This window comes from Plodia interpunctella, chromosome 13 (assembly GCF_027563975.2).
Source record: "Plodia interpunctella isolate USDA-ARS_2022_Savannah chromosome 13, ilPloInte3.2, whole genome shotgun sequence".
NCBI classification, from domain to species: domain Eukaryota; kingdom Metazoa; phylum Arthropoda; class Insecta; order Lepidoptera; family Pyralidae; genus Plodia; species Plodia interpunctella.
Window position 1 is genome coordinate 5,734,274 of NC_071306.1, and position 14,448 is coordinate 5,748,721.

The 14,448-nt window shown below is 35.7% G+C and overlaps 1 protein-coding gene across 1 annotated transcript in view; it reads right to left on the reverse strand.

The window, feature by feature from the left end:
* Nucleotides 1-12,573, reverse strand: part of sog (short gastrulation) — a 70,321-nt gene extending 57,748 nt beyond the window's left edge. The window contains exon 1 of the mRNA XM_053753165.2: nucleotides 12,323-12,573. Coding sequence (XP_053609140.1) covers nucleotides 12,323-12,443 — 121 coding nt within the window. The 5' untranslated portion in view covers nucleotides 12,444-12,573. The remainder of the gene's footprint in view (nucleotides 1-12,322) is intronic.
* Between the last annotated feature and the right edge of the window lie 1,875 nt (nucleotides 12,574-14,448).

The following is a 14,448-nucleotide window of genomic DNA, read 5'->3' on the forward strand; positions in this document are numbered from 1 at the left end:
AGACATGAGGACTGTATTTAATATGCGCCCATTGCGTACGAGGTCATCGCACCGTCATTATAACTCAATCGCGTATTTGAAACGCACTAGTCTAGTCAGCCAGCCACAGATGTTTTATCGGCGAGTTCCCAGTAGCTGGCCACTGCCTTATTACGGGATTAACCCTGTTCTCGTGGTCTTGTGCCCATAGGGCGTAGACTGCAAGACGCTTAACTTAATTTAAACTACGTAGTTATTGTTAGTGAAACAAACCTTAAACATTGGCGTTATCAAAATATCTAATAACAGTACGTCTTTATTTTCCTAATTCACACATTTATTTATATGTAATAACGTATTTATAGGTAATAACGTTTTCTGGAGTCAAATTCTAATTGAAAGTCCAGAAGGACTTTCAATTCTAATTGAAAGTCCTTTGTCTACGTTTACAATCTTGAGTAAACTCTAATTTCCTAATTATTTCTAATTGATAAAGCCCTATTTTGGAGTTAAACCGCGGGTAGATAGACGTACGACAATGTGCCTGCACTCGATTGCAGTCACAGTACTGTGTTTATACTGCTTGACAGAAACGTCCCAGAGGAGAGGGAGTGCTCATGTCCATTACGAGTTGTATGTGCAGTCTCTTTACAAGCTATAATGGCCATTTTACAGGTGTATGAATGTTAAGTGTTTATGATTCCATTTATGCTAAGTTAGGGTTGCACTGATATTTTCCGATGGTATCGAACTTAGAAACAGTGCGAAGAACATAATTGGATGTTTTGGATGATTAATTACATCTAGGTAGGTAGATAAGATAAGGTAGACATGTCAGATTCCTTTAGTTGACTTGAATACAATCTAAAAATAATACAAAAAGAATTACATCTAATAAAGTGTATAACTGCCCTGACATTTTTCTAAACTTGCTGAATTATAAAACAGTGTTCATGATTGGTTTATTTGCATTGTATTATGTGTTATATATGTGTTATATATTTTCTCAATTCAATATAAAAATATATATACGACTCTTTATTTTATGTAGCCTTTCAGTTTGAAATAGTGTATGTTCAGCCCTACGAGACGCATGTTTGAAGCTGTCCAAACGTGATCTCAAGAAATTGACATTCGCCGCCTGAGGATGAGAATCCTCAGAGCTGTGAGTGCCATTTGGCGCGAACGGCCTGTAAATATTTGTCCAAACAAATTAAATATAATATAGAAGAAACGCACTCAATTCTTGCAAATTAATTTCGCTTAAACAGCTAAGTATTATTCGTTTCAATTGTCATCAAAGATCATATAAATGATTTGGAACGAAATAAAATTCTTACTTATTACAATATTGTAATTGAATGAATGACGTCATAAATAGCAGCATCTGAGCAGTATCAACACTACCATAGTCGGATTAGTCGACATAGAACTTTGAATTTTGAAAAATAATTTGTTTATATCTTTGTGGTAACAAACAGTTGTGTATTAAATATTTACACAATATAGCTACTATACATGCTACTATACTATATAGTGTTACTCTGATTAAAGCGGCCACAATAAGCTGATTTTTCCACACATTGGATATTTTATGGCAAATACTTCTAAGTGGTTTACTATGTACCTACGGCGTGCGGACCTTAGCGTGCGTATTACGTTTCAGTTTGTTTATCACCGTGTGCATTCTCGATTTCATCTCACTCGTGTTGATATTGCGTGTTCATATTTTTGTACAGTATTTGTTCAACTGATTAAGTATACATATTGACTTTTAATTTACGCAGTTCTACGAGTCTTACTTAAGTACCTATTTAGAAATCGAGATTTGCTATATTCACGATTGGAATTCGTGGAAAGGAAATTGCGTCATTTGCTAAATTATCTGAAAGTTTTATATATGAAAATGTTGTAGAATTCTTATATCATGAAATTCATAAATTGACTATTAACACTAAATTAATTAGGATCTTACTACTAACACCATGAATATTGGAATATCTCAAAACTGATAACAATGAAAACGTTGCCAGCTTATAACAAAAATATAGGTTTGTATTTTTCAAATCTGCTTTGGGTGGGTTGTACGAGTCAACTTTGACGTTAACTTTAACCTACACAGAAAAATCTAAATGAAGACGGCGCACGAGTTAAAGTTAACGTCAAAGTTGACTGGTGAAACCCACTCTTGTGCAACAATGCATTTGTCAACATCGTATGCTAAACGCGCATTTAATTATTTTGCGCTAAAACTAGTCTTGACCGCGATGGGAATAGTGAATTTTAATTATGTTAATTAGTTAGTAATTTATGCCTTTGTCAAGTAAACAAACGATTACAAGACGACTTAACACTTGTTTCGATATGATAACGTGTAAATTAGCAACGTATCTTAGTTGTTTTTTATCAATGTGCTTGGCTGTCATTGGAGACATATAGTGGTATCCGCATACAAGATTTATGTCACAACTATGTATGGTTTAGGAATCGTGTTAATACCTACTTCTTTAAAAATAGCCTTCCATACTTCCATTTATTTAACCAACTAATAAATGACGATTTGACATATTCTTATTAATTCTTCTCTGCTAACAACTTAGCAAACAACCCTATTTTATAAATAAAATGGCAACTGGCTTCGGTTAATAAATTGCAGAGGAGCATAGAATGATATATAGATAGTGTAAAGTCCAATCATCTAGAGGTGCTACTATACTAACTACTGAGTGCAACCGGTCTTTAATCACACGAATCGTAATGACCTTCCATATGAATTTGATAGACTCCACCGAACGAGGTATTGGCATGTTTTACTTCTTATTTGGTTTGTATCTATTCTTCTAGATTTAATGCGGTAAATCATAGAAGTCTTCTATAGTCGTATACCAAACAAGCAAACAGGCATGCGGCCCACCTAATGGTAAGGAGACCACCTGTGGTCACAGCCTGTCAATGCCTGCAACATTGGGGGTGTCACACGCACGTTGCACACTTTGTGGTCTAGGACTTTTTGCTACAATACTCTATATACGGCTTCTCTCATCGTCAAACCGGACTTCTTGGCGATATTGATAAAATATATAGTTTGCCATTGCCTTCTCAATTCCACTCAGTAGCTGATAAGTTATAGACTATAGAGAACAGATTTCAATAAGATGATTTTCCTTCACTGGAAACAATTACGTTAGTGGTCGTTAATAACTAGATACTAACTCAAAAATATGATTTGAACGTTTTAGACACAGGCAGGTGTCTTAACCGGTGGACTACCATCTCTTCATGACAAATCATATACATTCAGTTTAAACACCAGTAGCCGCAGGAGATAGCGTCAAAAAACATCTTCAGCATTAACACATGATCACATGAACACATCAAACATAATGAAGCTAATAATGTTGGTAAGTCATATGAAACACGAATATTATTTATGTGTAAGTATTTTTTGAGCATATATAGAATCAACCTAGATGTTACCTGAGTTTCTATAAAATGCATCGACACGCACAGCGCAGTTCATTGAAGAATGTTTACCACATTATGCTAATACGCACGTCGCACATGCACAGGGTAGGTATGCGAATATCAAATTATCTTACTCTTGTTATTGAAGTACATTGAAATCTTACACCTACATGTGGAGTTCTGGCCTACCTCGCCACATTGCAACTTGTTTTGATAGAAATACCATTACGCTAACAAGTCAAAGACATATATAAATTTTTATTAGATGCTAAAAGCATGTTGCTTAAGATCACAAAGTAATAGATTTGTGCACATTACTTGCAGGCACAGAAATAGGAATATTGTATCCCATTACTGTGAGTGCATGTTTTTTTTTATATGATTTAATGATAAACTGCATAAAGATTGTTTTATGTGTTGATATAAATAAATTGTAGATTCCTTTGCCAAAATTAACCCGAGTCTTGGATGTTTATCTATTTATGTATTTGTTATAAAAATATAGTATCGTTGAGTTAGTATCCCATAACACAAGTCTCGAACTTACTTTGGGGCTAGCTCAATCTGTGTGATTTGTCCTAATATATTTATTTAATATTTATTTGAAACCCGAACATTACATGTAATTTCCTAATGGTTATCAACTAGGAAAGCCAGCAAGTGGGGTCTATGAAAACTAAGTCAGATTGGTATACAAATTCATATGGCAAGAGCAAGATTTTAGCATGATTCTTATCGATCAATGGCCGTCTTAACCGCTGGACCACCACCATTTCAACCATTAACATAATTTCATTCTCTGGAGCTAGTGTGGTTCGGATGCACGTGCACTGCAATGGACTAGCGTGCTGAAGCGCAATGCACTTCCGACTCGCATTCATTCCCGCGCCATTCATAAAACTGCGTCATTCAAGTTCATAACGAGAGCACGTGGGAGGGGCCCGAAGCACGACACACCCGCGCCAAACATCATGCACACGCACATTATCCAAATCTTAATACCGATAAAGATAAACGCGACCGATTCCACGATTGTCCAGAAAAAGCTCGTAAAATAAATCGGTGCGTTCAAGTTTTGAAACCGCATTTATCGTTTCTCGTTATTCACACGAGCGCTTTAAATTCTCCGGGCGCGCAATATTTCACGGGTCCTTAAATGTAAACTTCTAATTAAATGCAGGCAGACACGTCTCCGGCACCGGACGTGGTCCTCAGGGGCGCGGACAGTTACAAAATGGTCGAATTTAATCGAGTGGCGGTGTAGGTGCGAGGCGACGGCGGCGGCGGCGGCCCGTGGCGCCGAGATGATATCGCGCGGGCGGACCATCCCACCGTGCCATACTTTTCTAACTTTTTGGATTGCCCGGTCGCGCGGGGGCGTATTGTGTGCAATTGAAGCACGCGAGGGTACCTCCGGCCGACGACCCGCCGTCGCTCGGCTCACATAATCCGACAGCGTTATGGTCGGCCCGGCGCCTTTGTTGGCTACCGGCTTAATGAGGACCCGTGGGTGGCTTATGACACGTCAGGATATGATCATAAAGGTGCCAAAAATTCTACCTGCCCGAGGTTGCGCCGACGACATTCAAATCACACGAATCGTAACGAAAATTAATGCCTATTGTCTGGTCGTACCGCGGGAGGCGTCAGGGATTACGAATGACACCATCGTTCCACGGAATTGTGATTAGACTGGTATTATGTTGATATAAAGGCGTATAAGAACGTTTAGATATGACGCCTGTGTACGACGTTTGCGCCGTCCGGTTTAATTGAGATGTATGCACTCAAATTCTTTGACCCGAATTGATTTCGTGGAAGCGAGGCGCTTGGGAATTAATTAAGTGCGCTAATATTTGGCGAGAGCAGTGAACAGCTAGCGGCTACTCCTTACGGCGCTACAAAGTAAACTGCACTGATTACCAGTGTCATCTTTGGCACTGTTTTTTTTAATTAGATGCAGAATTACTCAAACTTAACATATTAATATAACAAAGACAAATTGAAATTTTAGAATCCTAGCGGAAGTATGGAAAATGCCTGGAATCACTTTCTTGACGGACTGTATATATATTTGTACTTTATTTGAGCTCCATCTGCAACTCGTTCCCTTTGCGCTTATTCTACTTTAAGCTAGCTTACAATGTTTTAAGTAGTCATAAAACCGCGTCACACCTGGGCCGGAGACAACACCCGTAATGCAATTTAAGTGCATTACATACGACGTGACGTTGCTTTGCGAGTCGCAACCTCAGTTCATTGAACCACAAGTTAAAATGGACGTAAAGGATCGGTGACAACTTTGGAATGATTTCAGAGTTTTTGGATTATTGCGGAACCCTAACATGCCACGTGAGAATGTCGATCACATTGACAACCACCGCGGACTTGAAATTTGACAATGACGTATTGAATATGTCATCTGATACGTTAAAATCAACATTCGTATAATCAAATCTTATCTCTACATAGTGTACTCGTACCGTACGTTAGGTACCTACACTCCCAGTGAAATGAGTGCCTTATCAAAATCAACATCATGATTTGGCGTGATAACATGTTTACTTTTTATATCTAGAAATATGAACTCAGTTACTTTTAGTAATACAGGTACTTTGTAGTTATTTACTTCATTATAGGTGTACCTACATATAAAGTGTTTGATTAGAACAAAGAATTATAAGAAAAATTAAAAGAATTATAAGAATTAGAAGAACAATTTGTGATTCCTATCAAAAAGGTTTGTGGAATACCACAGTTTACAATAGCAATGACGAAGTTATGACATTAAAACCATACTATAAGTTGGCATTTGCTTATAGCAAAATAAACGATAGCAAGAAACAAATTAGAACATTTTTACTTGCATTTTTCTTTTCCAATCAGGCTTATTAAGATCAAACGAGCTCAAATATTTAATAAAAATATTAATGCAGTAATCATTCCAAAAGTCTAATAAAGAGGGAGGCATTTGCCCAGTAGAGGGATACCTACATAAAACAAGCTTTTTTAAAAAAAAACATTTAAGTACTTTAAACCGAACTTCCATGCACAAACATTAATACAATCCCCTTAATTTTCATTCCAATCTGTTCATATCTATTACAATAACTCGAACATTTTATAATCTGACTTTTTTGAGGCCATAAGATCCCAATCTAGGTGCCACAACTCGATCTTGACGACTAACTTAACAGTAAATAATGGGGATACCTAAAAGTACTTAGAATTTAAATTAAGTTACATTTAATTTTTTGCCGATCTGCCGTACGCAAAATGCTGCATTTTATTACCATTTACTGCGAGCTGCGCCATAATATTTTTGATGGCATATTGACGAAACGAGTGAGAGTGACAAGGCAGCTACACTTGCTACTTTTTTGGAATACTTTATATTTATTTATCGAGATACTTAACTATTTCAAAATAATAATATAATGATACGAACATATTTTCAGAAGAAATATCCAAACTGGAGATTTTGTATATTTTTTTCTGAACCTTACACCACAAAAGGATAAATCTCCATAGAAAACAATTAATAAAAACTGTGAGACCATCTCTGTCACAAGGGAACCAAAACAAATAGAATAAATGATCGAAATCCATCGTCAGCGGATTGTTAATTGCTATACCTAAGCTAATGTTATAAATGAAGATTACGCAATGGTCCTAAAATAAACGGGCGTCAAGTAATTAGAATTGACACGATTACATAAAAAGTTTATAAATAAACTTGCGATATAAGAAGGCTACTTCCTATCTATGTTGTTTTAAAACCCGATACACTGCCGCCGTCTGCTAATAAAATTATAATGATAAGACGCATAATGATGATTTAATGATCAAAAAAAACACTGATATTTTAAATTTTTATTCATAAGTTTTTTTCCTTGATAACCTCTTCAGCGAATGTGTTCAATTGTAACGCATTTTACGCGCTAATCTTTTAATAACAATAAGATAAAAATGTTGATTATTGACGATGAAGTAGGCTACCTAAATCACGCATCACTTTGCAGTACTTATTGTATTGGATCACAGAAAACTTGCTCATGCATAATATATGACATATTTTAAAGTCTATTCGAATTTATCTTTAGTCGGAAAGCGACCCCAGATCATAGCCACCGAATTATCTTAATGCATTTATATCGTTGTCATTACACATTACAGGAAGTAAGTAAATAAATACTAGGTAAAACATTAAAATCCTAGGCCCTGTACTGTACATTAAAAGGCTTAATAATTAAGTGACAGTAAAATTTACGCCATTATCTATAAAATAAAAACTTAACTAATAAGACCGTAGAACAGATACTTGTACTACGTGGAATGGTTGATGGTAGAACACATCAGAAAATATTTAAATATTTACTACAGTTTCCGCCCCCACATGAGTGAGTTTTGTAGCACAATGCCACTGTCGTCCTTCATTCACTTTCCAAAAATTTCAATCAATCGGTAACACCATGCCAACTTTTTGGAAACATAAAATCTTTGATTTTTTACGATTGTATAGTACAAGGTTAACTTTCGCTTAAGCCTAAGATTGAATGATCGGCAAACGACGTGTCCTAAGGTGCGGGGAAGTTGGCTGAAAGGGCGCGCTAAATTCAGCGAAATCTTGCGCAAGAGTAATTGTACACACGACAACAACGCGGAACGTAAAGGTTACCACGTTGAACTCGGCCATAATCTGAAAGTGTCCTAGCTGAGCTACAAATGTGTCAACGCAGCGCGACGCGAGTGACGCGACAGTATCAAATTTACGTAGTTCTTAATTTTAGTACTTATTTCATAATTTAATGAATTAGATTATTAACTGTAATTTGCTTACTTTTATTTTATATCAATCCATAATTGTTCTCATTTTGTTTTTGTTACTTTTTACCACCTAAAATACAATGTCTTTCATCCTATATAGCACCGCTATTTAGTTACCTACACCTAGGTATTATTAATATAAGTATCAAGTGTAAATCTTTTAGCATCTGAGTGGTGATTTAAATAAAGATTTTATTTATTATTATTTTCGATGTTACATTGTAGTTGTCATCGTAATATTTCATACTAAGTATATCGTCAAAGTAGTATTGCGTCGTCCAACGCTGTGTCGCTCACTAAGGGCGCCGGTTATGACGAAGAAAAAGCATGAATGAAAGTATGAATTATGGATTATAAAACGACAAGAGTCTGAAAACAATGTGTGTTTAAACAAAACATAAATTGTGCTGGAGTAGCGTTTAAACATATGTATGTATATTAGGTAAAATAACTTTTAATATTGATTGATGTAAATAAATTAGATACCCAACGTACTTCGTGCCCTATTTTCTTAACTTTCTATAAATTTATTGTTTTCACTTATACGTATTAATAAACTGAAATTATAATAATAAATTCTTAAGAAAAATAAGTAATTTCTTCAAAACTAGTGGCCAGTGTGAAAGTTAATTATTTTCATAATTAGAAATCAATCTTCTTCAAGAAATTTCCTGGCCTGTGAGAACCGCATCGACATACATAACCGTAGCATGTACACAGAGGAAATGACAGAGCGGAGTTAAAGTGATTTAGCTACTTTGTGTCCTAGACTATGTACTGCTGCGATGAAAGCCTCCGTTTCTGCCTTTACAACTCCAAAACGGATTCACGAAGCGCTGGACGTCGTATAATAAGTAGGCTTCAAAAAAGTGATAGCATTCTCTTTTCATGGAAACATTTAACATTTCTTAGACCTACATAACTAGCTAATTTACAACGCAAGCTCATGGTAAAGACGGCCGTTACGTTCTATGTCCTCATTATTAATAAAGTTTACCATGTCACGTCGCGTCTCATGTCTGTCTGGTCTAGACGACGTGAAGGCAACTTTTTTCTGTTCTCGGTAATACACATTTTGGCAGACTCCTGCGCACAATCTTGGCAAACAGTAGCTTTCTTACGGAGCGGAAAATGAATGGAGACTGGAGAGTGAGTCATTGCTGATCTACAAAAGTCCTTGATAAAAAAGTAATAGTATATTTTTGTATCTTAGGTACAGTTATAACTACCACAGTTATAATTACAGAAAGCATATTCTAAGTTTAGCATTTTGCATAATTATTGATGAACTTGCTGATGCCCGCGATTTCGTTCGCGTCACCGAAGAATATTTGGTAAGGAGTCAAAATGATTAGAGAGATTAAAAAATATATTTATATACTGTATTGTGGGGATCCTTCTTTCGGGAGCCAATAAGTATAAAAAGACCTGAAGAAAGCCAAAAAAAGGACAATCAGACTGAAAAAGTTTGTTAAAGCGTCATTTCTATATTTCCTATAGTTTAGCTGAACCATTATGACTCTTCTTCTGGTGTCCAGATTTTCAATTTTTATACTTCAACAGGAAATGCTTATCAGGATGAACAACTTTCATTAGAGCGTCATTTTTATATTTCCTATAGTTTAGCTGGACTATCATAGTTCTCCATCAGGTGTTCCAGTTTTCAAAATGATTTATATAACAAAAAAGTTTCATTCGAATCCGTCCAGTAGTTCCGGAGATTAGCGTATACAAACAGACAGACCTACAAATATACAGACATACAGACAAACAAACAGATTTTTTTTTCAAATTCTTACTCTATTACTATGACTCTATCGCCTAATTTTATTTTTATGTAAATATATTCAATGTACAGAATTTTTTTCTACCGTTTTATTCTATGTATTGATAACGTATTATATTCAAAGATGTTTTGTAAAATCACTGCAAGAATATATTTACGGGTATTGCAACAACACTTTGAATATCATCAATACGCATTGTGTAGTCCAGCCCCCTGAAGATTAATTCATCTCAAAAATGAAATTAAGTAGGATATAAAATACATATTTTAAAAAATCTGTTTTCTGAATACATTCTTAAGAATTTAAAATATAAAATAATTGTTTTATATCACACGTAGTTATTTCAGGTCGTGCACAATTTCGTGCAATATGTATTAAATTAAATTTAAATTATTACATTTCAAAAGTAACAAAATGTTTATTGCTTTAATAGTGCTATATAAAAATACACGGATAGAAGAATAAAATGTTAACTATAAAATGTATTCATTTACTTTAAAATTTGCTTTGAAATTTTCTTCAGTGGCAAAATTACATGCCTCCATAAAACTAAATGGCGTGTCATTAAATGCATAGTTAAAAGAAAAATATTTATTATATATTGATAAATACATAAAGATTTTTGCAGTAGGAATAAATATTATTAATTTTTAATATTCTACATTTCACTTTCACATTCTACAATTCTCCTATAAGTATTTTATCTCAAAATTCCCACGGGAGCGAAGCCCCGGGCAACATCAAGTCTTTGATAAATTGATATATGCATATGCATGTCTGTATCATTTTGTTCTGAACAAATTCATCGAAAACATCTAACCTAGCTAAGAAATCGAATATTTTTCTTCGCTTTAGCTTGACCATTGCTTTATTGTAATCGTATGAAAATATGCACATTTGCTATTGTATAGTCAAGGACGGGTGAAAACCACATGATTTATTTATAAGTATAATGTAAATCCATCATGTGTGTAACGATGACTCGCACGGTAAACATGTCCGTCAATATTTGCAAGTTATCTGTTACATTGACAGACGTTTATCGCTATTCTGAAAAGGCTAAAATCTTTCGGATGAAAGCAATTGTGTATACATATCATAAGTCGATAAGATTACTACATCATACGATATCGATATTAGAAACGTATCTCGCAGAAATGTCAAACGAAATTATGTACTCGCCGGTATTTGCAGCTGAGGTTACGTCATTTATTTTATTTAGTTACTATTCGTTTACAATGTTTTTGGCAGAAATTTTTCCATCAGACTACTATTATTGCTAGGATTGTTTATTGATATCTTTTGCCTGTCATTAAAAATTAATGAGGCAATTTTTGCTCTCGGTTACTTCAGTTTAACTAGTTTTTGCCTAAATTAACATTTACATGTAAATTCTCCGAATGCTTACATATGCAATTTACCTGTTTAAAAGCGTGTAAGTTTAAGGTAGGTACCTATATTAGTAATAAAATATTCAGCCATAAAATTAAATCTAATGAATTCAATATTTCTTGGCCTAAATGAACCTATGGAGATTCCTCGCCATAGGTTAATTTTGCGGATAATACCTAATTACTATGATAATTGCCTATACTGACGTTAAGACATTCCTGTGGGCAATTTCTACCGTCTCTACATTTTCAGTATTATTAAATATCGGTCAAATAGGTTCAACTGGTAAGTAAATATAATATCTTACGTATTATTTGCTTTAGGTACACATGATCAACTTCATGACATATAGATATTATTTTGTTAGCAGTCGCGGTAAGTCACATGCCGTGTTTACATAATTTACCTCAGCAAGGTGCTTTGTCCGATAACGCGATTAGCATTGTATCGTTCTTCGAGAATAGATCTCTCGACATTCCTCATCATCTCAAGTGATGGAGAGACGAATTGTCGCTCTCACGTGGTATTGTTTTTATTATCCACTCCGAACTGATATCACTAGTTGATAACGGCTGTCTTATTGATAAACATAATTGAACGCAAGAAAATCAACATGTTGCCGTGTTCGTGGCGAGACAGCCGCATGCATTAATTGATCTAGTCACTAGAACAGCGCAGAAACCCTCGGAATGCAATTATTTACATAAACACACGTGTCCTGCGGACCGCAGCCGTATGCGGCGCGCGTTCCCAATCGCAGCCGCATTCGTCAAAATGTAGATGCGGATGCGCCGACTGTGCACCGGCAGCGATAGATCGATGCGCCTTTAATTGCAGTGGGAGTGTCGGATGATCGTTGGCAGCGGACTCACCGGCGGGGCGGATAGTACGTCTTGCGGGTTCGTCCTCGCGCAAGCTGGGCGCGTGGCGGCGCGCCGCAGCGGGGGCCAGCATCGGCGCCGCCAGCGCCAGCAGCACCAGCGGCAGCAGCATGGCGGAGCACTAGTTACACCGGGCTCACTGTATCGCCGCGCGCGCACGAGAGCCGCTTCGAGTGGAGAGTCGTGAGAGCGCACGAACGTCGTAGTAGCGCGACGGCAGAGCCGAACTGAGGCGAGCGGCGCGATTTCCCGACAGCGCGCGAGGGGGCCGGCGGCGCGCCCCTCGCGGAAAACGCCGCGGCCCACGAGGTGCGGGCGGGGAAAATCGCAGCCGGCCGCCGCCCGCCCGCCGCCCGCCGCCCGCCGCACGCACGTCGCCGCCGCTACCAGCCTACCTGAAGGCTCTTCTGATTATCTCCGTCTACTAAGTACAACCTTCTTTATGAGATTGTTACAAGAAATATTACAGTAAAATAAAAAAATCTAAGAGTGTAATTTTAAACAGAAACCATTGAAAATGTTGTAGCAACTTTTCTTTTTTATATTCCAACGTGCACAATATTCAAAGAGACATTAAGGAAATGTGTAATTATAAAAATATTTACATAAATCCTATAATTATCCTAAAAAATCTAAAATGAAAGATATTTCTATAAGTGATAAACTACTTATTTAACTAAAAGTTTTTAATTTATTATTTATGGAAATTTTATTAATAATTGCGACTCTATATATCGTACTTATATTAATTTGTTTCACATGAATACATTTGTTGTAAATTTTTCCAATTCAGTATTTAAAAAAAATATCTGCTTAATCTTGGCTCAGTTATAACAAAAGAAGCGTACGTATTTTTTCATTGCTCCAACAGCTTTTTCGCCAAACGTAGAGCACAATAAAAGCAGAAACTAAATTATGTTATATATGTCGAATATAATGTTCTCACTAGTATGTGTAACGAAGTAGTGTATCTGATTAGAGTTATTTTTTAGAAAAGCTGTATACATAAGAGTCATAAGCGCATTGAGTGCTGAAATTGATTATCTTGTAAATATGCTATAATTTGACAAATTTAGACAGTTAGTACTATTTATGCATTACAATAATACTACTTTATTGCACAAATTGGTAACATAGTACCTAGAAATAAATAGACAATAGACATAGTATCTATACTATTTATTATAAAGAGGTAAGCGTTTGTGAGTTTGTATGTTTGAGGTGGGTAATCTCCGAAACTCAGAACCTATTTAAAAAATTCTTCCACCATCTGAAAGGTACATTATTCAAGATTGCTATAGGCTATATTTTATCTCATAAATCGCACGAGAGTGAAGTCTCGGGCAACATCTAGTTATATAGTATATATAGGTATGCCTAAATATTTTATACAATATTTTAAATTATATATTTACGTTACATTTTACTTTTGCCTTTTTCAGCTTGGTCCCAAGGTTTGACTGGCAGATAATGCCTTTTGGCATTAAGCTCACCTATTGTTAACGGGGCTATTTTGTGCAAAAGTTTAATTAAATAAATAAATAAATGCAACACCACTACAAACAGCTAATCCGCTGAGCTATGTCAGGAAATTTTGTCCTATTGGTTTCTCATTTTTTATTCCGTTTCGTATGGAGTTATTTATCGATCGTTCATACTGTTATCCAACGACAGGGAAACAAATACAAATAAGTACTTATTTATTCTAAGCAATCTTGTTTTATATCTAGAATAACTCCCAACGCATACTGAAGACATTCACAATAATTTACTGAATTATATCTGGTGCAAAACTCGATTTGGCAAAATGCCGGCTGGTCATACATTTTATACATCATATCTTCATCGAATACACATATAAACTGAATATCAAATGGTATATTGAGCTCGTAACGAAGAAATTTTATGAGTTTTTCGGACCAAGATGACATTGCAACATGCTTCTATTCTATCCAAGATAGATCTTTTAGACTTAACACAGTTTCAATAAATACTACGCCGAAATGTTAATGTCAGTTTTATCATAGAAAACTATACATTTCCATTTTGATGGTCTTCATACAGATTTATGCTACGTGGCGTAGAAATTGATTACAGAGCTTGGAGTATTGGAAATT